Here is a 25,720-nt window from a genome sequence, read left to right on the forward strand (position 1 = left end):
TATATAAATAGGAAGGGTTTAGAAGGATATGGGCCAAATGATGGCAAATGGAACGAGATTAATTTAGGACATCTGGTTGGCATGGACGAGTTGGACCGAAGAATCTGTTTTTGTGTTGTACATCTCTGACTCTTAAGTTATCTTTTTGAAAATGTTAACTTGTATAAATACCTTCCGGGGCGCAAGATGTACCGGGAAGTAGATAGTGCATGTCAGAAAGGAAAGATCACAGTGATCATGGGGGATTTCAATATGCAGGTGGACTGGATGAATAATGTTGCCAATGGATCCAAAGAAAGGGAATTCATGGAATGCTTACAGGATGGCTTTTTGGAACAGCTTTTGATGGAATTCACAAGGGAGCAGGCTCTTCTGGACTTAGTGCTCTGTAATGAGCTAGACTTTATAAAAGATCTTAAACGAAGGGAACACTTAGGAGGCAGTGATTATAATATGATTAATATAATATGATCGTAACATGAGTTAATAAGAAAGAAGGCAAAATCAGATGTAATGGTGTTAACAGTTAAATAAAGGTAATTACAGCGGCTTGAGAGAGGAACTGACGAAAATCGACTGGAAGCAGAGCCTAACAGGGAAGTCAGTAGAGCAACAATGGCAGGAGTTTCTAGGTGTAATTGAGGACACAGTACAGCAGTTCATTCCAAAGATAAGAAAGATTATCCGGGGGACGGGGGTGGAATAGACAGCCATGGCTGACAAAGGAAGTCGGGAAATGTATAAAAGTAAAAAAAGAGCCTATAAAGTGGCCAAGAACACTGAGAAATCAGAAGATTGGGATCAGAGGATAACAAAAAGAGAAATAAGGAAGGAGAGAATCAAATATGAAGGTAAGCTAGCCAGTAATATTAGAATTGATAGTAAAAGTTTCTTTCAATGCATAAGAAACAAACCAGAGGCAAAAGCAGAGATTGGGATGCTCCAAATTGATGCTGGAAGGCTAGTGATGGGAGATAAGGAATAGCTAAAGAACTTAATAAGTACTTTGTGTCGGTTTTCACAGTGGAAGACATGAGTAATATCCCAACAATTAGGGAGAGTCAGGGGCAGAGTTGAATATGGTAGCCATTACAAAAGAGAGAGTGCTAGAAAAGCTAAAAAATCTAAAAATTGATAAATCTCCTGGCCCCGATGGATTACATCCTAGAGTTCTGAGGGTGGTGGCTGAGGAAATAGCGGAGGCGTTGGTTGTGATCTTTCAAAAGTCACTGGAGTCAGGGAAAGTCCCAGATGATTGGAAAATTGCTGTTGTAACCCCCTTGTTCAAGAAAGGATCAAGACAAAAGGTGGAAAATTATAGGCCAATTAGCCTAACCTTGGTTGTTGGTAAAGTTCTAGAATCCATAATTAACGATGAGATTTCTAAATTCTTGGAAGTGCAGGGTCAGCTTAGAGCAAGTCAGCATGGATTTAGTAAGGGGAGGTTGTGCCTGACAAACCTGTTAGAATTCTTTGAAGAGGTAACAAGTAGGTTAGACTGGGGAAACCCAGTGGATGTTATCTACCTAGACTCACAAAAGATCCTTGATAAGGTGCCACACAGGAGGCTGCTGAGTAAGGTGAGGGCCCATGGTGTTCGAGGTGAGCGACTGGCATAGATTGAGGATTGGCTGTCTGACAGAAGGCAGAGAGTTGGGATAAAGGTTCTTTTTCGGAATGGCAGCCAGTGACAAGTGGTGTCCTGAAGGATTCAGTGTGTTCAGCTGTTCACTTTATATATTAATGACCTGGATGAAGGGACTGGGGCATTTTGGCAAAGTTTCCCGATGATACGAAGTTAGGTGGGGGTCACAGGTTGTTCTGAGGTGGTGGGGAGGCTGCAGGAAGATTTAGACAGTTTAGGAGAGTGGTCCAAGAAATGGCTGATGCAATTCAATGTGAGCAAATGCAAGATCTTGCACTTTGGAAAAAAGAATACAGGCATGGACTATTTTCTAAATGGTGAGAAAATTCATAAAGCCGAAGTACAAAGGGATCTGGGAGTGCTGGTCCCGGATTCTCTAAAGGTTAACTTGCAAGTTCAGTCTGTAATTAAGAAAGCGAATGTAATGTTGTCATTTATCTCAAGAGGGTTGTAATATAAAAGCAGTGATGTGCTTCTGAGACTTTATAAAGCGTTGGTTAGGCCCCTTTAGAATACTGTGCCCAGTTTGGGCCCCACACCTCAGGAAAGACATACTGGCGCTGGAGCATGTCCAGTGGAGAGTCGCACAGATGATCCCTGAATGATATGCCTAACATACGATGAATGGCTGAGAATCCTGGGATTGTATTCATTAGAGTTTAGAAGGTTGAGGGAAGATCTAATAGAAACTTACAATATAATACATGGCTTAGAAGGGTGGCCGCTGGGAAGTTGTTTCCATTACGTGGAGAAAATAGGACCCATGGGCACAGCTTTAGAATTAGAGGGGGTCAACTTAGAATGGAAATGAGGAGTCATTTCTTCAGCCAGAAAGTGGTGTGCCTGTGGAATTCATTGCCAAGGAGCACAGTGGAGGCCGGGACGTTAAATGTCTTCAAGACAAAGATTGATAAACTCTTGGAATTAAGGGCTACAGGTGCTCGGTAAGTGGAGTTGAAATGCCCACCAGCAATGATTAAATGGCAGAGTGAGCTCATTGGACCAAATGGCCTTACTTCCACCACTATGTCTTATGGTCTTATATAACGCCTCTTCCCCCCCCCCCCCAACCAAGGTCCTTCTCGGAAACATTATCAAACAAAATTTGACAGTAAGCTAAAGAAGGAGATACCAGAAAGTTACTAATGAGCATCTTAAAGGAACAAAGTGAAAACTCGAGGTTTCAAGAGAAAATTTCAGTGTTTACCACCTAGGCAACTGAAGGCATAATCCCAACACTATTAATTCAAATCATACTCAAGATCAGAATTGGAGGAGTGCAGTTTTGTTTGTTTTTATGGCACGTTGGCATGCTTGTCAATGCTGTATTTGTTGTCCAACAAGAAATTATAGATTATGATGGAATACAATTCTGCTTCTGCTGATGGTCCATAGTACCTGGTAAATGTCTTGTTATGAGCTGCTAGATCTGTTCTGGATCTGGCTTATTTAGTACAATGGTGTACCACAAAATACAATAGGGTGCATTCTCACTGTTAAGGTGGGACGTGTCTTCACAAGGACTGTGTCATAGTCACTCCTGCCAATCCCGTCATGGATAGATGCAAGTGTAGTTGTTGCAGGTGTGTCATCTCAGCTGTAGGACGTTGTTTAGGAGTTCTTTAGGGTAGTGTCCTGGATCCAACCAGCTTCAGCTGCTTCATTAATGTCCGTCGTGAGGTCAGAAGTGGGATATTCATTGGTGATTGCACAAAGTTCATCACCATTCTCATTTCCTCAAATGTGTGTTGAAAGAGTTTGTGCCTAAACGCTTTAAAACCTGGCTAACTTTCAGGTTTAGATTATAAATATCCTGAAGGTTGCCATCGACTAGAAACTTAACTGAGCCAGACATACAAATACTATAACTGTGAGAGCTGGTCAGAGGCTGAGAATTCTGTTGTGAATAGTTCATCTCCTATATTTCCAAAGGCTGTCTACCATCCACAATGCACAAATCAGGTATGTGGTGGAGTATTCTCCACTTGATTGGATGTCTGCAGTTCAAACGGTATTCAAGCAGTTTGACCATCATCCAGGGCATAGCAGCAACATTCATCATCTTAAGCATTCACTTCCTCTGCCACTGACAGAATAACAGGAGTGTGTACTGAGTAAGCGTTTAGGGAGCTTGCGATGGCAGCGATTGTAGGTCCAGCGGTGAGTGATGGTTCTGTAGCACAGCATCTTTGCTGTTGGTCGGCCCAGTGCAGTTTCAATTACAGAAACATGGCTCAGGGCTGGAAGGATTGGCAGCTTGATGTTTAGGATACAAATGCTACAGGATGGAGAGAAAGGGAGGCAAGAGAGGAGGGGGAGTGACTTTTTGATAGGGGATAGCATTACAGCTGTACTGAGGGAGGATAATCCTGGAAATACATCCAGGGAAGTTATTTGGGTGGAACTGAGCAATAAGAAAGGGGTGATCACCTTATTGGGATTGTATTATAGACCTCCTAATAGTCAGAGGGAAATTGAGAAACAAATTTGGAAGGAGATTTCAGTTACCTGTAAGAATAGAAGGGTGGTTATGGTAGGGGATTTTAACTTTCCAAACATAGACTGTGACTGCCATAGTGTTAAGGGTTTAGATGGAGAGGAATTTGCTAAGCATGTACAAGAAAATTTTCTGGTTCAGTATGTGGATGTACCTACTAGAGAAGGTGCAAAACCTGACCTACTCTTGGGAAATAAGGCAGGGCAGGTGCCTGAGGTGTTAGTGGGGGAGCACTTTGGGGCCAGCGATCATAATTCTATTAGTTTTAAAATAGTGATGGAAAAGGATTGACCAGATCTAAAAGTTGAAGTTCTAAATTTAGAGGAAGGCCAATTTTGACGGTATTAGGCAAGAACTTTCAAAAGCTGATTGGGTGCAGACATTCGCAGGCAAAGGGGCGGCTGGAAAATGGGAAGCCATCAGAAATGAGATAATGAGAGTTCAGAAAAAGTATATTCCTGTTAGGGTGAAAGGAAAGGCTGGTAGGTATAGGGAATGCTCGATGACTAAAGAAATTGAGAGTTTGGTTAAGAAGAAGAAGGAAGCATATGCCAGGTTTAGACAGGAGAGATTGAGTGAATCATTAAACAGTATAAAGGCAGTAGGAGTATACTTAATAGAGAAATTAGGAGCGCAAAAGGGGGACATGAGGTTGCTTTGGCAAATACAGTTAAGGAGAATCTAAATGGTTTTTACAAATAGATGAAAGACAAAAGGATAACTAGGGAGAGAATAGGGCCCCTCCAAGATCAGCAAGGCGGCCTTTGTGTGGAGCCGCAGAAAATGGGGCAGGTACTAAACGAGTATTTTCCATCAGTATTTACTGTGGAAAAGGATATGGAAAAGAGAAAATGTAGGGAACTAGATGGTGACGTCTTGAAAAATGTCCAGATTACAGAGGAGGAAGTGTTGGATGTCTTGAAACACATAAAAGTGGATAAATCCCCAGGTCCTGATTAGGTGTACCCTAGACCACTGTGGGAAGCTAGAGAAGTGATTGCTGGGCCTCTTGCTGAGATATTTCTATCATCGATAGACTCTGGTGAGGTGCCGCAAGACTGGAGGTTGGCTAATGTGGTGCCACTGTTTAAGAAAGGTGGTAAGGACAAGCCAGGGAACTATAGACCAGTGAGCCCGACGTCGGAGGTGGGCAAGTTGTTGGAGGGAATCTTGAGGGACAGGATGTACATGTATTTGGAAAGGCAAGGACTGATTAGAGATTGTCAGCATGGCTTTGTGTGTGGGAAATCATGTCTCACAACCTTGATTGAGTTTTTTGAAGAAGTAACAAAGAGGATTGATGAGGGAAGAGTGGTAGATGTGATCTATATGGACTTCAGTAAGGTGTTCGACAAGGTTCCCCGTGGGAGACTGGTTAGCAAGGTTAGATCTCATGGAATACAGGGAGCACTCGCCATTTGGATACAGAACTGGCTCAAAGGTAGAAGACAGAGGATGTTGACGGAGGGTTGTTTTTCAGACTGGAAGCCTGTAACCAGTGGAGTGCCACAAGGATCGGTGCTGGGTTCACTACATTTCATCATTTATATAAATGATTTGGATGTGAGTGTAAGAGGTGAAGTTAGTAAGTTTGCTGATGACGCCAAAATTGGAAGTGTATATACAGCGAAGAAGGTTACCTCAGATTACAGTGGGACATTGATCAGATGGACCAGTGGACTGATGAGTGGCAGATGGAGTTTAATTTAGATAAATGTGAGGCGCTGCATTTTTGGAAAGCAATTCTTAGCAGCACTTGTACACTTAATAGTAAGGTCCTAGGGAGTGTTGCTGAACAAAGAAACCTTGGATTGCAGGTTCATAGCTTCTTGAAAGTGGAGTCGCAGGTAGATAGGATAATGACAAAGGTGTTTGGTATGCTTTCCTTTTATTGGTCAGAGTACTGAGTACAGGAGTTGGGAGTTCATGTTGCAGCTGTACAGGACATTGGTTAGGCCACTGTTGGAATATTGCATGCAGTTCTGGTTTCCTCCTTATCGAAAGGATATTGTGAAACTTGCAAGGGTTCAGAAAAGATTTAAGAGCATGTTGCCAGGGTTGGAGGATTTGAGCTGTAGGGAGAGGCTAAACAGGCTGGGACTGTTTTCCCTGGAGCATCAGAGGCTGAAGGGTGACCTTATAGAAGTTTATAAAATTATGAGGAGCATGGATAGGATAAATAGACAAAATATTTTCCCTGGGGTCAGGGAGTCCAGAACTAGAGGGCATAGCTTTAGGGTGAGGGGGGCAAAATATAAAAGAGATCTAAGGGGCAACATTTTCACACAGAGGGTGGTACGTGTATGGAATGAGCTGCCAGAGGAAGTGGTGGAGACTAATACAGTTGCAGCATTTAAAAGGCATTTGGATGGGTACATGAATAGGAAGGGTTTGGAGGGATATGGGCCAGATTCTGCAGGTGGGATTAGAATGGGTTTGGATATCTGGTCAGCATGGACGGGTTGGACCAAAGGGTCTGTTTCCATGCTGTACATCTCTATGATTCTGAGTATTCAAGGATGTGGCACCAACATCAGCTTTCAATGGCTGGATGGCATCTATGGTTGGCATTGGTCAGCTGCGGCAATGTGGTATGCCTGAATAACTACTCAGGGTGGATCAACAGGAGTGGCAGTTGCTTTGGCACCAGAGTGGTAGGCCACAGTGGAATGGACTGTGTGAGGAAAGCATGAGAAAGAGGAGGAGATCAAACTCCTGTAGGAAGTGTAGTCCCAGCGTCACTGAGCATTTTCAAAAGATTGTAATGTTTGACTTTTAGCTTTATTCCTTTATTTTTGTACTTAATATTAGGAATTACTATACTGGTTAACTTTTAACTTTGTTCTTTCTACCTTGTTCTTATGATTCTGTACCTAGGTGCTTATACCTAAGATGGCACCTTGCGTGGCGACATTATACAACCTTCACTATTTAGAGAAAACAGTCTCACTGTCATAGAGTCACAGTCATTGGCTGTGGTGTCCACACATGCTCCATCATTCCAACAGTTTTGGTCAGCATTATCACAGGTTGTCATTTGTGACTTTAATAAGGTCTGTGTCAGTGCTATGACAGATGCAGAAAGCTGATTGCAGAGATTCAAACATGGTGTCACTCAGATAGTGATCCAGTGTGTGTTGATATGGCTGCAATGAAGGAAACAAAAACAAGAAAGTCACCCTGACTTTATTGTATCCAAATAATTTCTAAGCATGCACAAAGTTAGGGAACAACAGCCTGTCCAATGCAGACTTTTTTTTCTTTTCCTTTTTCCAATAACTTGTTGATACTTCAGTTAATTAACAGAGAATGGTACTTCTGTTTGGGAAGATATCCATGAGTTAGACCAGACAGCTAAGCAATACATGCAAAGGCAGACATTGTCACCAAAATAATATTCTGGAATTAGTGCAAGCCATCAAAATAGGAAAACCTGCCAAACATCCCTGAATTAGGTGAAAAGCCATAAGGAGCTGACATGATATTCATGGCTGCTAAAGGTAGGATGTTGGTTATGTTCAATAGTGAGCTAATTGACGCCCATTATCCCTACCAACACTTAACGGTGGTTCATGGATTAAATAGGTGCTCCACTGCTTTCCTGTGTATTCAATAAGCAGTCCAGCATATCCTGCTAGCAACCTGTAGGAGAGGGAACTTTATGGTACCTTGTAGTCAAATTCATTGACCTTGGACCTGGCATCAGGCAGTGATGTCACCAAATGGAACTTGTTACCCATGGGTCTCTGCTGTGAAATTGATGGGGCTCCCTGTTGGTCCTCTCACCAATAGGGGTCCTGATAGGGGTCTTGCCTAAATTCCAACCATTGACACACTCTTGTAATTTTTTTAAAATCCTTGTTTATTTGGGTTTTAAATGATTCAAATGTCATCATTTTTTTGAGTCAAGGCAATAAATGTAAGCAGTGATAATTAAACATTTTATTGACAGATATGATTTGCAATGTCTGAGACAGAGGATGGCGAAAGGAGTGATATTACAGCTGCTGTGGCAAACTTGTCTGTGGAAGATGAGTTCAGTGTACCATCTGGAAATGATGCTGAAGTTCCAACCATTGCAGTGTCTTCACAAGTGGGTGATTCTTTAGAGCCTAAGTCCAATCCAGTGCCAGTTGGGAATAAGAGCTCCATCCAACAGGAAATTGTTTGCCATACTGAGGCTGAGAATGAACCTAAGCCAAGTGATCCATTAGAAGATCATGCAGCAAATGATTCTGTGTTGGCAGAAGAAACAATTAACCTATCTGCTGAGTGCAAGGAAGCAGTAAGTCTTGAACCAGAATCCATCAGATTTCAGGCATTGGATGAACATGTATCAACAGAGGAAAATGTTGTTGAGGTATGTGGTGCCTTTGAAAGTTAATTTTGAATAACCGGAATAATTTTATTCTTCATTAACTGTAACTCTCTAACTTCAACCTCCATTGAGGTCACTTTATAGACAAAGTATTATGCTTGAATTATTCTTGCTTCTTTTCCTTGTGAGAAGCATGTTTCACGACAGCTAGAATGGTATTGTACCATTGATGATTGAATAGAATGTAAACTGGAGCAGTATAATTATTTCATAATAAATGATTGGAATGTTTTCAGAAGTCATCAATTGGTTTGATTATAATTTACATTGAACAACGTTCTAAAAAGGCTAAACAAATCTTTAACTAATAAAGGCTTTCCATCCAACAATAATGTTATATGTATAATGGCAAGCAGTTGATTATGCATTACAAAATTCTGATTGCATTTTGTCTGTTTCAATCCAGTCTAAAATTTTATAGATGCTCCAAATCAACAAAGAATTGCATGCACATTAGGGATTAAATATAGAGTGATAGTACCGTACAGATTGGAAACAGACCATTCAGTCCAACTTGTCCATGCCAATCAGATATCCTAAATACACCTAGTCCCATTTGCCAGCATTTGGTTCATATCTCTTCCTATTTATATACCCATGCAGTTGCCTTTTAAAAGTTGTAAGAGCTTCCTCTGGCAGCTCGTTTCATACACATGTTTCATACTCTTGTGAAAAAGTTGTATCATTAGGTCCCTTTTTAAATCTTCCCCTCTCACCTTAAACCTATGCCTTATAGTTTGGACTCCCCACCCCAGGGATAAGACCTTGGCTATTCACCCTATCACGTCCCTCATAATATTATAAACTTTTAAAAGGTCACCCCTCAGCATCTGACGCTCCAGGAGTTTGCATTTAATTTAGCATTATCCAGCTGAATTACTTGATTGTGATCAGAATCGAGAACTCTGGCTTTCACCCCTTTTCACTAGCATACACGTGATGAGGCTAATTAGGTTCCCTAATGCTAAGTGATTAAATTTCATTTTCCCAAGATAACAAAATATTCTGCAAGTTAGTTATTACCATTTCATTATTGAGTGTGTGATCAGTGTTTTCTATTTGGATTAAATTATAAAGCCTTCCTATTATTATTTAACACCAGTTGAAACAGCGACAGGTTGTATCTACTTTATTGATGATAAGTAATAAAGAATCACTCTCTTTAATTTTTAACAAAGTAAGTAAGACATCCATTCTGTGATGTATCTATAATGATGTAACAAACTGGTTTTAGAAGGTAGGTATCAAATCTTCGATGATTAAAATACTTTAATTATGCAGCATGACATTTATATTGGTTGTGCCCTTGTTCCTGTCACCCCGCCATCTTTTCTTATGTAGAACTCTAAAAATACCCTAGCCACTCTCCCAACCTCATGGCCATACTAACTGTATTAAAATTATTTTTAAACAACTAGTTTGAGTATGTTATGACACCTCTGGGCAAGTGGGACTTGAACCTGGACGTTCTGTCTTGGATTCAGGGATAGTACCATTGAGCCACTAGAGGCCTTGGCATTTATACTGTGCTGAGGCAATATATTATTCAAATCAGGAGGCTTGTTAATAAGTCCAATCAGTTTCTACATATTTAAATATGTTGGGTTTGTGGCCAATTCCACCTCGCATATTATAGAGTGAGCAGGACTCAAGTGGGCTAACCACCCAATTTGCTGTGCTTGGTTACCCACCCCCAGGAGAACATGTGCAGCACGAGCACATGAAATCCATGCCCAAATCTTCAGAACCATAGCAGATTATCCTTGGGGCTAAATTCAAGTTGAGTCAAATTGTTTGAATGCTGGCATCTATAGTGGTGCAGAGCAAGATTTGCCCTTGGCAGTTCTGTGTCAAGAACATACATTAGAAACTTATGTATAAAGTTTTCTGTCAACCTCTTAGCCAGAATTCCTGCTATGAAATTAAATGCAGTCTTATTTGTAAAATCAATAAAGTGTAACTATTATCTGTCTATTATTACTAATAGCCATTTTGTGAAATTAGATGTTAGTTACACTGTGTTTTGTCAAAGAACCTCAATTGGCTTCTGCTATTAAATAAATCTGAGATGGTTAGCTCAGGTGCAGAATAATGCAAACAAGTTCAAGTTCAGTTTTATTCCAGCTGAGGTAAACTTGGAACTTGTCTCCACACTAGCCCCTGAGAGTGGCATGCAGTAGAAAACTGCCACTATCAAAAACTGCTGAGAAGTCCATTCAGAATTAAGCATCAGCAGTAATAAGCCAAAGATCTGCCTCCTGACAAAGTGTATTTGATAAGTTTAATAAAAATGTTTTCCATGAATTCTACAGGAATCAACTTCTGACAAAAGAAAAGCCTGGGGATCCTGGGGAACCTGGGGGAAATCTTTGCTGTCCACTGCAACAGCAACTGTTGGTAAGTTCAGCTAGTGAAGTGTCTGCAAGAACTAAGTGTGTCAACTCGCGGGAAGTCTAGTCGCTTTACAGGTTACCACATTAATCCTGTGGCTCTGAAATTACCAGTGACAGATGAGGTGCTGTTCTGATGCTGGGAAACATGGAAAAATGTTTCTTTTGGGTCTTGCAATTTCCCAGAATTTGACAGCAGAACCTGGTTAATATCTTTTGCTTCTATTTCAGTGTATTCAGAGGTTGGCTATAGGGTAGGAAGCATTCAGGCTCTGTACCCATATGCTCCCACTCTCACTCACCTGCATTCTTCAGTGTTCTTTATTTTGCTGTTTGTTTTGTTTCTTCATTTCTGTTTTGTATCAAAGTTCACCTTTCCTTTTTTTCTGCAGCTGTGATGGAGAAAGGTAGTTATGAGAGCCTGTCACAGCACCAGCGGTTTGGTGGATCCGAATTTCCATTCCTTGTGGCCATAGTGGCTGTCACTTTATCGACAGCTTCATCATTGGAGGGTCTGATCTGTTTCTGCTGACAGTGGTGTGACGGTGTCAACAGTGGCAGCATTGTGTTTCCAGTTCATTCCTTATGGCTGTGGCAGCAATGTGACAACTTTGGGTGGCAACTGAAGTGGCAGTGGCTTGAGTGACTGCTTCAGTGTTGGAGGTTTGGTGGATCTGGTCTGTCCCTCCTTGCATAAGCAGCAATGCAGTAGTTTCAATGTCAGCTTTGACGATGGCAGTGTGGTGGGTCCAGTCCGGAAACCTTTGGGCAGCATCCTGTAACCATTCCATAAACCCAGGAGCCATGGAGGGAACAAAAGATTAACTTTGTCCTAACTTTGTCTTAATTATTTCTTTTTGTATTCCTGTAATTAAAACGGTGTCGAATTGTGGTGACATATACACATCTCACTGTATTTTAATATATAAATACAAATTTATATAAATACAAATGACAATAAATTGCGATACTATTCTGTTCTAAAGAGTGGTAGTGGAATGGAAAGGGGAAACCACATTCACAGAAGGATCACAGAATGCTGCTATATCAAGAGAGGGAGGAGATCAGAAGGACCTTGGGGAGAGAAAGATCAGAGGCCATAGCTAAGGAAGGATTGGTTGGGAGACCACTGGGGGCAGAACACAGTGCTAGTCTAACAATGAGTTGTAGTGGGTAATATGTAGTTTATTAACTGCTGCACCAAGCAATTCCTACTTTAGCTGCCAGGTTTCCTTGGAACAGAGGAAAGCAGCCAGCCAGAGTTAAACTTTAAACAATTGTTAAATCTGAAGTATCAGGATCACATTATCATATTTAAATAATCAACCTACTGCATGAAAAGGGTTTGCTTCTCTGTTCTTTGTCCCACCTCCATTAAAACTAAAAGTGAACATGCTCGACATAGGCTTGTGTTTGAAAATGTTAGCATTTTTAAATGCTACCCATTATTTGAGGAATTAATGTTATATTTGATGTTTCAAAGTGGTAACAATTGACATGGCACTTCAGGTTCTGCAGGCAGTGAGGTTGATCATAAGATTTTAGGAGGCTCAGAGCTGGCAATATAGGACAGTCCAAGTTTGGGGATGGATAATTCTAGTTGTTTGACAGTCTTCCATAAGAGTAATATTCAGACGATCCTGGCAGTTGGTATGCTAATGATTAAGATTAATTACATTAGTCTGCCACACTAAATTTCTATTTGAAATAATCAGAAAACCAGTTTATAACTGGTAAGAGATTTTGAAACTTCTTTTCAGTAATATTTGATACATGGAACATAATGATTCTTTTTCTTTTGTGTAGAGAGAATATTATCTGTATCTTAAACAAACTAATACATGGAATTTCAATTGCAGGTCATGGGCTGAGCACTGTAATGGAGAAAGCAGAAGCATCCCTCAAAATTCACAGTTCCCAAACATCTGAGGAGAGTACACTGCCTAAGCCAAATGAAGTTACAAAATTATCAGGTATCTGCAAAGAAAGTTGCCTTTTTTCCTGTCTGTTTTCTCCTTTCTCATTTTCATAAGGCACTGGCTCCTTGTTTTGATTACTGCAAATGCTATCTTACATTTTCTGGTGGTCTCATTAAAAGTATTTTGTCTTTGTGATTTTTTTTTCAGTAGTGATTCCTGGGGGATTCTTATAGGCATCATTGACTGTCTTGCCCTCATGCAGTCATACAGCATCACCAACAGCTGATCATAGCAAATATTTAAACTATTGTAAATATTTCAATGCTGTACCTGTTGAATAGCCTCTGACCTCACTCACTTGGACGTTAGCTTCTCATTAATGCCATCCAGCTTACATCAGTTTATCAGACCTCTGACTTTAAGTTTAGAATCTTCCATATGTTGTCTCTTCTGTCATTTCAAAGCATGGCAATCTAGATCTAGCATGTAACTGTGTGTTTATATAACTTAATTTTCCTGCATCCTTTTGTGAGCACTTTTTTGCAACTGCTCTGGATTCAAGCCCATAACTTTTGTTTCCCCCTCTTCAATTCCCCTTCTTTTTAAGGCTTCTTATCATCATGATTCTCTGTCATTAAGTCTGTACCCTACATACACTAATTATACAGCTTTCATCTTTCCTATTCTCCTGCTGTTATAACTGGCTTGAATTCCTCCTGAATTACCTTACAGCTTCCGTATGGGCCTCTCTTGATATCTTTTAAAAAGCCTAGCAAGGCACTTCCTAACATGAAGCAATGCCATTTACACCATTTTACTGACCCCTTGACCTGGTCAGCTTGCCATTCTCCTTCCTATCTTAAGATCATATTTCTGTCTGTCTCCTACTTCCTCTACCATAATTCCTTCTCCTTTAAACATCTCACCTTGTTTCACCCTTCATACCTCTCATTTAAAGTTCTTCCACACTATCCATGCATGCATTATGCCAATTTTCTCTCCACATTATCTTCTCTTTCTCTAGCATTTTCTCTAGTGTCTGTATTGTTAGATTGCTTGTCTGCCATTCAGACTTGATAAGTGAAACTTTCTCCAGTACTGTTATCTTGATTTTTCAGCTGAATTCTTTTCGCTGACATCCAATCCCATGCTGCTTCTTGGCAAAGACCTAAGCCTGAACCATATTTTTCACAGTCTTGATATCAGACTTGACAACAATTCATTATCATCATGAAAACCACCTATCCAACCTTTGCAACATTGCCTGATTCATTCTATGTCTTGGTTTACCTGCTTGGTTCTCATCCACTTTGTTCCTTCTGACTATTTTCAAACACTAATGCAAAAGCAAAATGCTGCAGAAGCTGGCGATCAGAAGTAAAAACATGAAATGCTGAAAGCACTCAGCAGGTCAGACAGCATCTGTAGAGGAGCAAGTGGCTTAACATTTAAGGTCTGTGACATTTCTTTGGAACCTACTCTTTCTTTAGTTATCCTGTTGATCATTATATATTTATAAAACATCTTGTAGCTTCTCTTGATTTTATTTGTCAGTATAGTTTCATGCCCTTTCTTTGCTTTCCTAATTTCTTTCTTAACATCCTCAAGCACTTTCTATGCTCTTATAGGTTTTCTGCAGTGTGAGTTATTGATATCTGTTATGTGTTTCTCCTTTTTTTGCTTTGTCCTATTGACTATTCTCTGACACCGGGGAGAAAGGGAAAATTTCAGGTGGGATGGTCTCCTCTTTTTCTAAGTAGATTCATATTTGCTCTGAAACCCTCTATCTCCTCTTTGCCTCCAACTACTGGCATAGCTTTACCTGCAAATGGCTATTTCTAGTTCACTTTTGCCAAATCAAACCTCAACATTTAATAAGTTAGCTCTTTTCCCAAATGAGAATTTTTTTATTTTTTGTCCAACATTGTCATTTCCCTAAATGTAACTGAAATATGGTAACAACTATTAAAATGACATTCCATCCATATGTCAGTTTCTTTCCCACAAACGTATTTGAGGCCCCACTTTTCAATTTCCTAGCTTCCTTAACTCTGTCTGCAGGAGCTCATCAGCAGATGGTCCTGTTGGGGATGATGGAGCAGAACATGATGTCATCTTAACTTTAGATATGTAGTAATGGCTTATTTTGGGAGGATAATCACATTTTTTTTATTTTGAAGTAAGTTGCTGTCAAATGATATGAACCAAATTTAAAAAAATTAAACATTGTCAGGTCCTTTTAAATCTTAACAATATCTGTATAGTTTGAACCTATTCTCTGTATCAAGCTCTGTAGGGACTGAGATATGATGAAAAGGATCAGGAAATAATTTCCCTTTATCTGTTAGATTTATTGTAGACAATAGTTTAAATAAATTGATGGAATTGTGCAGCTTCAAGTTTTGCAATTATTGAGAGATGTTGTGCCTTTCCTGAACAGATGCACAAGAAGAAACCGATTCTGTAACTGTTCCACCCTCTTCCCCCACTGCTGGATCTCGTGGCATGCTTTCAACAATTTCGAATGTTGTTCAAAGCACAGTAAGTGAAATAAGGCAAGCTGTTTCGCATGCAAAGCAAGTACTACAATTTCCATGCAAGTTTATTTTTCTTGATCACTTACTTCTGGTTTGGGCTCATTTAGTTAAAAGGGATTAATATGCATTTACATAGTAATTTTCAAGCTCACTGGAAAAAAGGCAGTCGTACTCAAACACGTCGGATAATATTAGCTTTCAGAATAAAGGCAAAATACGGCAGATGCTGGAAATCTGAAATAAAATCAAAGTGCTGGAGAAACTCAACAGATCTGGCAGCATTTGTGGAGAGTTCCAAATACTGGCTTCCACATAGCAAGCTTATGCATCAATTTTTCTAGAAATAAATCCATTTATAGTATTGGATTCTAATCAGTAATCGATTTGATGAAACACAATCAGAAATTGCTGGAAAAGTTCAGCAGATCTGGCAGTATCTGTGGAGAGATATCAGAGCGAACATTTTGGGTCTAGTGACCCTTCCTCAGAACATACTCATTCTGATGAAGGATGACTAGACCTGAAACCTTAACTCTGATTTCTCTCCACAGATGCTGCCAGACCTGCTGAGCTTTTCCAGCAATTTCTGTTTTTGTTTCTGATTTCTAACATCCAAAGTTGCTTTGGTTTTTTATCAGTTTGATGAATGTGTTTAAAATAGGAATCGCTACTCACTCATGAATTTATCAACTGTAAAAATGGTGAATAATGATACATACTACTTGTTGCTTTCCATGGTTTCTGTTAAGGGTAAGACTGTGATCACAGGCGGCTTGGACGCACTAGAATTTATCGGCAAGAAGACAATGAATGTCCTTGCAGAAAGTGACCCTGGATTCAAGAAAACAAAAATATTAATACATCGAACTGCCACTTTGTCCCAGGTATTGAGAATGCCTCTCACAATAGTTGCGTTTTAATAAAACCAACAGGAGCATTATTAAACAGGATTAAATAACTTAACTTTTTATTATTCTCATCAGGGAGTTTGCCATCAGTTCAGAAACGTGCCATTGCTTTAGTACTCATATCTATGTTCGTATGAGTTAATCATGTTATAAAATTGAACACTGCACAGTTGGTTCTAGAGTGTTCAGGACATACTGTTCCCCACACTGATGCAACAACCTTATGTACCAATGGTTCCATTGTTGATTTTGACAATTGCTCAAAGCCAGTAATTGGCTCAGCTATTCATGGCCTTTTTAGAACATGAGTAATGAAAGCAGATCATCCCAACTGTTAGCTTAGATATTGGTGTTAGATGATGCAACAACATAAGAAAAGGGATGGCTTCCCTCTTTTAAGAAAGCAAAGAGCTTGTTCATTTGTATCTTTACACCTCTCAACATGCAGGTCCTTGGCCTCCTCCTCATCTTCCACCTAGGAACCCTCCAGCCACAGGGGATGAATGCGGATTTCTCCAGCTTCCTCATTTCCCCTCCCCCCACCTTTTCTCAGTCCCAGCCCTTAGATTCAGCACCGCCTTCTTGACCTGCAATCTTCTTCCCAACCTCTCCGGCCTATCACCCTCCCCTTAACCTCCTTCCACCAATCGCATTCCCAATGCCCCTCCCCCAAGTCCCTCCTCCCTACCTTTTATCTTAGCCTGCTTGGCACACCCTCCTCATTCCTGAAGAAGGGCTTATGCCCAAAACGTCGATTCTCCTTCTCCTTTGATGCTGCCTGACCTGCTGCGCTTTTCCAGCAACACATTTTTAACCTCTCAACTGTAGCTAGATTCTCAATTTTTTAGTAGTATCCAATTTAACAAGACATTTAAATGACAGCCTAAGAGCTAAGTAGCTACTGTCCACATTCCATCATTACAGATCACTTTAATTTCATAATTAGCAAGAGAGTGAGGATAAATGTCTTTATTCGGATAATTGTTAGGATTTTGAATGTGGTGCCTGGGAAAGTGGTAGAGGTGAATTCCATGTGAGCTTTCAAAAGAGCTGGACATATGTTTGAAACTAATACATTTAGAGGGCTGTGGAAATAGGACTGTAGAATGGGACTAATGAGGTCCTTTGGGAGCCTGTGCAGACACAATGGGTTGAATGGTCTCCTTGTGTACAATAAACTCTATGATTCTAGATTAATATTTGAGATATTTCAAATAATGACCCTTTTATTTCATACACACCTGAGTGTGCTGTTGGGGTCTGGGTTTAGTATTTTATCTAGAACATAGAAACATTGAGACCTTTCCTTAGAACATAAAGGTGCAGTGTGGAACAGGTTATTTGGCTATTCTAGTCCATATTGACACTCCAAAGAGCATCCTATCTACCTCCCAACCCCCCCCCCCCCCCCCAAAAATCCTTGTTGTATTTCCCATGGCTAATCCACCTAGCCTGCACATCCCTGGACACTGTGGGCAATTTAGCACAGCCTGTACAGCTAACCTGTACATCTTTGGAATGTGGAAGGAAGCGGACCACCCAAAGGAAACCCTTGCAGGCACTATGGGAGAATGTACAAACTCCACACAGACAGTCACCCAAGGGTGGAATTGAATCTGGGTTCCTAATGCTTCTACAGTCCACCTTTATTTCTTATTTGCATTCAAAATCTCCTTGGTCATTCTCTGCTGGTTTCTCAATAGCTTCCAGACTTCATACTTTTTTTGTTTTCCAGGATTCTGATAAGCCACTTCCTTTGATTTAATGTCAATGCTTAACTTCTATTGTTATCCTCAATTGATTTCCTGTTGGTGTTTGTGCCTCAAAGAAGTTGCTTAACTTAATATTGTCAGTTCAATCTTGCATTTTTCATAATGGTCTCAGAATGCAGTTACACACCACATGATGAAGTGTGCATATTTCACTTGACATTGACATTTGATTTGGATAATATGAATCAAAAACTCTGACACTTTTAATTCTTGTCTTTTCTTTTTCCCAAATAGATGTTAAGGGAAGCAAAAGAGAAGGAGAAACAAAGAACTACTGTTGAGAAGACTGCTCACTATGGGATGTTGTTTGATGACTTTCAAGGCCTATCGCATTTAGAAGCTTTGGAAATTCTGTCCAATGAAAGTGAAATAAAAGTGAGTATTAAAGAGTTCACAGTCCTATTCTTGCTTTTTTAACAATTTCTTCATTTGACACTCTCTCTTTCGCTTTTTTTCTCTGTCCTCCCTCTCCCAATTCGCCCGCTGTCCTTTTCACCCGCTGTCCTTTTCGCCCGCTGTCCTTTTCGCCCTCTCTCGCCCCCTCTCTCTCTCTCTCTCGCCCCCTCTCTCTCTCTCTCTCACCCCCCCTCTCTCTCTCTCTCGCCCCCCCTCTCTCTCTCTCTCGCCCCCTCTCTCTCTCTCTCGCCCCCCTCTCTCTCTCTCTCGCCCCCCCTCTCTCTCGCCCCCTCTCTCTCTCTCTCGCCCCCTCTCTCTCTCTCTCTCGCCCCCTCTCTCTCTCTCTCGCCCCCCCTCTCTCTCTCTCTCGCCCCCTCTCTCTCTCTCTCTCGCCCCCTCTCTCTCTCTCTCGCCCCCTCTCTCTCTCTCGCCCCCTCTCTCTCTCTCTCGCCCCCTCTCTCTCTCGCCCCCTCTCTCTCTCTCTCGCCCCCTCTCTCTCTCTCTCGCCCCCCTCTCTCTCTCTCTCTCGCCCCCTCTCTCTCTCTCTCTCGCCCCCTCTCTCTCTCTCTCTCGCCCCCTCTCTCTCTCTCTCGCCCCCTCTCTCTCTCTCTCGCCCCCTCTCTCTCTCTCTCGCCCCCTCTCTCTCTCTCTCGCCCCCTCTCTCTCTCTCTCGCCCCCTCTCTCTCTCTCTCGCCCCCTCTCTCTCTCTCTCGCCCCCTCTCTCTCTCTCTCGCCCCCTCTCTCTCTCTCTCGCCCCCTCTCTCTCTCTCTCGCCCCCTCTCTCTCTCTCTCGCCCCCTCTCTCTCTCTCTCGCCCCCTCTCTCTCTCTCTCGCCCCCTCTCTCTCTCTCTCTCGCCCCCTCTCTCTCTCTCTCTCGCCCCCTCTCTCTCTCTCTCGCCCCCTCTCTCTCTCTCTCGCCCCCTCTCTCTCTCTCTCGCCCCCTCTCTCTCTCTCTCGCCCCCTCTCTCTCTCTCTCTCGCCCCCTCTCTCTCTCTCGCCCCCTCTCTCTCTCTCGCCCCCTCTCTCTCTCTCGACCCCTCTCGCCCCCCCTCCTCTCGCCTCCACTTGCTCTCTCTCGCCACCCCTCTCCCTCTCGCCCTGTCTCCCTCTCGCCCTGTCTCCCTCTCGCCCTGTCTCCCTCTCGCCCTGTCTCCCTCTCGCCCTGTCTCCCTCTCGCCCTGTCTCCCTCTCGCCCTGTCTCCCTCTCGCCCTGTCTCCCTCTCGCCCTGTCTCCCTCTCGCCCTGTCTCCCTCTCGCCCTGTCTCCCTCTCGCCCTGTCTCCCTCTCGCCCTGTCTCCCTCTCGCCCTGTCTCCCTCTCGCCCTGTCTCCCTCTCGCCCTGTCTCCCTCTCGCCCTGTCTCCCTCTCGCCCTGTCTCCCTCTCGCCCTGTCTCCCTCTCGCCCTGTCTCCCTCTCGCCCTGTCTCCCTCTCGCCCTGTCTCCCTCTCGCCCTGTCTCCCTCTCGCCCTGTCTCCCTCTCGCCCTGTCTCCCTCTCGCCCTGTCTCCCTCTCGCCCTGTCTCCCTCTCGCCCTGTCTCCCTCTCGCCCTGTCTCCCTCTCGCCCTGTCTCCCTCTCGCCCTGTCTCCCTCTCGCCCTGTCTCCCTCTCGCCCTGTCTCCCTCTCGCCCTGTCTCCCTCTCGCCCTGTCTCCCTCTCGCCCTGTCTCCCTCTCGCCCTGTCTCCCTCTCGCCCTGTCTCCCTCTCGCCCTGTCTCCCTCTCGCCCTGTCTCCCTCTCGCCCTGTCTCCCTCTCGCCCTGTCTCCCTCTCGCCCTGTCTCCCTCTCGCCCTGTCTCCCTCTCGCCCTGTCTCCCTCTCGCCCTGTCTCCCTCTCGCCCTGTCTCCCTCTCGCCCTGTCTCCCTCTCGCCCTGTCTCCCTCTCGCCCTGTCTCCCTCTCGCCCTGTCTCCCTCTCGCCCTGTCTCCCTCTCGCCCTGTCTCCCTCTCGCCCTGTCTCCCTCTCGCCCTGTCTCCCTCTCGCCCTGTCTCCCTCTCGCCCTGTCTCCCTCTCGCCCTGTCTCCCTCTCGCCCTGTCTCCCTCTCGCCCTCTCTCGCCCTCTCTCGCCCTCTCTCGCCCTCTCTCGCCCTCTCTCGCCCTCTCTCGCCCTCTCTCGCCCTCTCTCGCCCTCTCTCGCCCTCTCTCGCCGTCTCTCGCCCTCTCTCTCCGTCTCTCTCAACCTGTGGATAATTGTGCATAATTTTGGTTTCCTTATCTAAGGAATACTTGCCACTGAGATGGTGCAGTAACGCTTTACTCGTGATTTCTGGAATTGAAGGTTGAGTAGACTGGGTCTTTACTCTCTGAAATTTCAAAGAATAAAATGAAACTTGACGGGAATTGATGTTTTCGGCATAAGCCCTTCATCAGGAATTGATTCCTGAAGAAAGGCCAATGCCTGAAACTTTGACTCTCCTGCTCCTCAGATGCTACCTGACCTGCTGTGCTTTTCCAGCACCGCACTCTCTATTTTGATCTCCAGCATCTGTAGTCCTCACTTTCCCTCAAATTGCCCATTGTATCCAGGGGATGTGGGTTTGGTAAATTAGCCATGGGAAGTACAGGGTAGTAGGATTGGGGGGATGCTGTTAGGCGGGTTGATGTGAACTTGGTGGGCCAAATGGCTTTTTCCATACTGTAGGGATTCTATTGAGCGTTGGTGGTGGAGAGTGTTATCCTTTTCTTTAATTTATTGAAAACTTTTTGTTACAAAATTAGGAAGTTGTAGAAACCTGAAAATATAGCATCATAACAGCAGAAACAGTAAACCAACTACTATACTTTTCTGCAAAAGAAATCAAAACTATACTTATTACAAATCAACAAATAAATAAATAATGCCACTCAGCGCAACAAGACCATAGCTCTCAACCTTTGAGAGCATCAATTATTAAACCTAATCTGAGACTGGTACAGCTGAGAATAGAAGCGAGTCAAACAGTCAGGGCAGGCAGGGACGAGGTAGGACTAATGAATTAAACTGCATTTATTTCAATGCAAGGGGCCTAACAGGGAGGGCAGATGAACTCAGGGCATGGTTAGGAACATGGGACTGGGATATCATAGCAATTACAGAAACATGGCTCAAGGATGGGCAGGACTGGCAGCTTAATGTTCCAGGATACAAATACTACAGAAAGGATAGAAAGGGAGGCAAGAGAGGAGGGAGAGTGGCATTTTTGATAAGGGATAGCATTACAGCTGTGCTGAGGGAGGATATTCCCGGAAATATATCCAGGGAAGTTATTTGGGTGGAACTGAGAAATAAGAAAGGAACTGAGAAATAAACATCAATTCCCGTCAAGTTTCATTTTTTTCTTTGAAATTCCAGAGAGTAAAGACCCAATCTACTCAACCTTCAATTCCAGAAATCACAAGTAAATCGTTACTGCACCATCTCAGTGGCAAGTATTCCTTAGATAAGGAAACCAAAATTATGCACAATTATCCACATGTGATTTCACAAAAACATTGTACAGTTTTAGTAAGATCTCTTTATGCCAACCCCTATTCGCTATTTAAAAAATATTCTACAATAGTATAATTCCAACGAAACAATTTTTATTTCTCACATAATATTTTATGTCTCTCTATTTACCTCTTAACAGTCTATTTGTCTTTGTCTTATTGGGACTGTATTATAGACCCCCCAATAGTCAGAGGGAAATTGAGAAACAAACTTGTAAGGAGATCTCAGCTATCTGTAAGAATAATAGGGTGGTTATGGTGGGGGATTTTAATTTTCCAAACATAGACTGTGACTGCCATAGTGTTAAGGGTTTAGGTGGAGAGGAACTTGTTAAGTGTGTACAAGACAATTTTCTGATTCAGTATGTGGATGTACCTACTAGAGAAGGTGCAAAACCTGACCTACTGTTGGGAAATAAGGCAGCGCAGGTGACTGAGATGTCAGTAGGGGAGCACTTTGGGGCCAGCGACCATAATTCTATTAGTTTTAAAATAGTGATGGAAAAGGATAGACCAGATCTAAAAGTTGAAATTCTAAATTGGAGAAAGGCCAATTTTGACGGGTATTAGGCAAAAACTTTCAAAAGCTGATTGGAGGCAGATGTTCGCAGGAAAAGGGACGGCTGGAAAATGGGAAGCCTTCAGAAATGAGATAACAAGAATCCATAAAAAATATATTCCTGTCCGGGTGAAAGGAAAGGCTGTTAGGTATAGGGCATGCTGGATGACTAAAGAAATTGGGGGTTTGGTTAAGGAAAAGAAGGAAGCATATGTTAGGTATAGACAGGACAGATCAAGCAAATCCTTAGAAGAGTATAAAGGAGGTAGGAGTATACTTAAGAAGGAAATCAGGAGGGCAAAAAGGGGGCATGAGATACCTTTGACAAATAGAATTAAGGAGTATCCAAAGGGTTTTTACAAATACATTAAGGACAAAAGGGTAACTAGGGAGAGAATAGGGCCCCTCAAAGATCAGCAAAGGCGGCCTTTGTGTGGAACCACAGAAAATGGGGGAGATACTAAATGAATATTTTGCATCAGTATTTACTGTGGAAAACGATATGGAAGATATAGACTATAGGGCAATAGATGGTGACATCCTGCAAAATGTCCAGATTACAGAGGAGGAAGTGCTTGGTGTCTTGAAACGAGTAAAGGTGGATAAATCCCCAGGACCTGATCAGGTGTACCCGAGAACTCTGTGGGAAGCTAGAGAACTGCTTACTGGGTCTCTTGCTGAGATATTTGTATCATCGATAGTCACAGGTGAGGTGCTGGAAGACTGGAGGTTGGCAAACAGTGCCACTGTTTAAGAATGGCGGTAAAGACAAGCCAGGGAACTATAAACCGGTGAGCCTGAACTCGGTGGTGAGCCTGACTTCGGTGGTGAGCAAGTTGTTGGAGGGAATCCTGAGGGGCAGGATGTACATGTATTTGGAAAGGCAAGGACTGATTAGGGATAGTCAACATGGCTTTGTGCATGGGAAATCTTGTCTCACCAACTTGATTGAGTTTTTTGAAGAAGTAACAAGGAGAATTGATGAGGGCAGAGCAGTAGATGAGATCTATATGGACTTCAGTAAGGCATTCGACAAGGTTCCCCATGGGAGACTGATAGCAAGGTTAGATCTCATGGAATACAGGGAGAACTAGCCATTTGGATACAGAACTGGCTCAAAGGTAGAAGACAGAGGGTGGTGGTGGAGGGTTGTTTTTCAGATTGGAGGTCTGTGACCAGTGGAGTGCCGCAAGGATCGGTGCTGGGTCCTCTACTTTTTGTCATTTACTTAAATGATTTGGATGTGAGCATAAGAGATACAGTTAGTAAGTTTGAAGATAACACCAAAATTGGAGGTGTAGTGGACAGCGAAGAGGGTTACCTCAAATTACAACAGGATTTTGACCACATGGGCCAATGGGCTGAGAAGTGGCAGATGGAGTTTAATTCAGATAAATGCAAGGTGCTGCATTTTGGGAAAGCAAATCTTAGCAGGACTTATACACTTAATGGTAAAGTCGAAGGGAGTGTTGCTGAACAGAGAGACCTTGGAGTGCAGATTCATAGTTCCTTGAAAGTGGAATCGCAGGTAGATAGGATAGTGAAGAAGGCATTTGATATGCTTTCCTTTTTTGGTCAGAGTATTGAGTACAGGAGTTGGGAGGTCATGTTGCAGCTGTACAGGACATTGGTTCGGCCAATGTTGGAATGTTGCATGCAGTTCTGGTCTCCTTCCTACAAGGAGAAAAGATATATAAGGATCTTGCCAGGCTTGGAGGATCTGGGCTACAGGGAGAGGCTGAACAGGCTGAGGCTGTTTTCTCTGGAGTGTCAGAGGCTAAGGAATGACCTTATAGAGGTTTACAAAATTATGAGGGGCATGGATAGGGTAAATTGGCAAAGTCTTTTCCCTGTGGTGGGGAAGTCCAGAACTAGAGGGCATAGGTTTAGGGTGAGAGGGGAAAGATATAAAAGAGACCTTAGGGGCAACTTTTTCACGTAGAAGGTGATATGTGTATGGAATGAGCTGCCAGAGGAAGTGGTGGAGGCTGGCACAATTGCAATATTTAAAAGGCATTTGGATGGGTATATGAATAGGAAGGGTTTGGAGGGATATGGGCCAGGTTCTGGCAGGTGGGACTAGATTGGTTGGGATATCTGGTCAGCATGGATGGGATGGGAATGGAAGGGTCTGTTTCCATGCTGTACATCTCTATGACTCTAAATAGGATTTTAAATCCCTCCAAGCTAGTCGAGTGGAATCAGTGGGCATACTGCCAGTTTTGGAGGTGTATGTCAGGTCCATGCCCTCCAAATTCCATTGAATATCCTTAAATGATAATATCAAAGGTTGTTTGTTGTTTTTCCAGGTTCAGTCGGTTTTGATGTCTCTCTCAGGGGAAGAATTGGAGACTCTGAAGAAGGATTTGATCAGTATTAAAGAGGTTTTCTTACTCAAAGAATTAAATACAGAGGAAGAGCACGAGGACAAGCAAGGTATCCTAATGTGATATTAGTGTCTTTCTCCTCAGTTTCTCAAAAAGATGACACGAAGAATTAACACTTGAAAGCTGTACAGAAATAATATTGTGATGTAACGACAAGCGAAGGATTTTAGTTTTTGTTTTCTTCAAGAATTTTAATCGTCAGACTAATTAGTTTAGGAACTCTGGATTCATTGCCTACAATTTGGATAAAGAGAGCTCAGTGTGTTTCTGCATATAATTTGAGTTCAGTTCAATTCAAGACATGAATGTATCTATTGATTAAAATCCAATTTGTGTTATTTATGATAGACAACAAAGCAGCAATTTTTCATATGAGCTTTTTTTTTACCATGCCATTACCCTGCCTGAAAACAGAACAGATCAATTACAATAAAGCCATCTCCATAGATGATTATGGTAGTTCATATTCTACATACAAAGTGAAAAGATTGGGCCATTTAATCTTTGGAGCTGATTTCCCCATGCATCGCACTCATGATTAGTTTGCGATCTAATTGTTTATACCTGCCTTTGACCCGTCTGCCTTAATCACTCTGGATAACAAAACTTTAACAACCTCAGATTTAAAATTAATGATTAGATTAGAATAGATTCCCTGCAGTGTGAAATCAGGCCCTTCTGCCCAACAAGTCCACACCGACCCTCCGAAGTGTAACCCACCCAGTCCCACCCAGAATTGATATACTTAAATTCCCATTAGTTAGAATCCCAAACTTCAAACACCCTTTGTATATTGAAGCCTATACTATTTTCACTCCTGAAAGTTCTGGCTCTAATATTTAAACTCTAATGTTCTAGAATTTACAACCA

General features: G+C 42.5%; 1 protein-coding gene across 2 annotated transcripts in view; it reads left to right on the forward strand.

Moving 5' to 3' along the window:
* fam114a1 (family with sequence similarity 114 member A1) overlaps positions 1-25,720 on the forward strand; it is a 49,979-nt gene that overhangs the window by 3,461 nt on the left and 20,798 nt on the right. For both annotated transcript variants that reach the window (XM_072567665.1, XM_072567675.1), the window contains exons 2-8: positions 8,095-8,502; positions 10,833-10,917; positions 12,770-12,883; positions 15,270-15,370; positions 16,116-16,250; positions 18,281-18,421; positions 24,773-24,899. In XM_072567665.1, coding sequence (XP_072423766.1) covers positions 8,107-8,502; positions 10,833-10,917; positions 12,770-12,883; positions 15,270-15,370; positions 16,116-16,250; positions 18,281-18,421; positions 24,773-24,899 — 1,099 coding nt within the window. In that variant the 5' untranslated portion in view covers positions 8,095-8,106. The remainder of the gene's footprint in view (positions 1-8,094; positions 8,503-10,832; positions 10,918-12,769; positions 12,884-15,269; positions 15,371-16,115; positions 16,251-18,280; positions 18,422-24,772; positions 24,900-25,720) is intronic.

This window comes from Chiloscyllium punctatum, chromosome 1 (assembly GCF_047496795.1).
Source record: "Chiloscyllium punctatum isolate Juve2018m chromosome 1, sChiPun1.3, whole genome shotgun sequence".
NCBI classification, from domain to species: domain Eukaryota; kingdom Metazoa; phylum Chordata; class Chondrichthyes; order Orectolobiformes; family Hemiscylliidae; genus Chiloscyllium; species Chiloscyllium punctatum.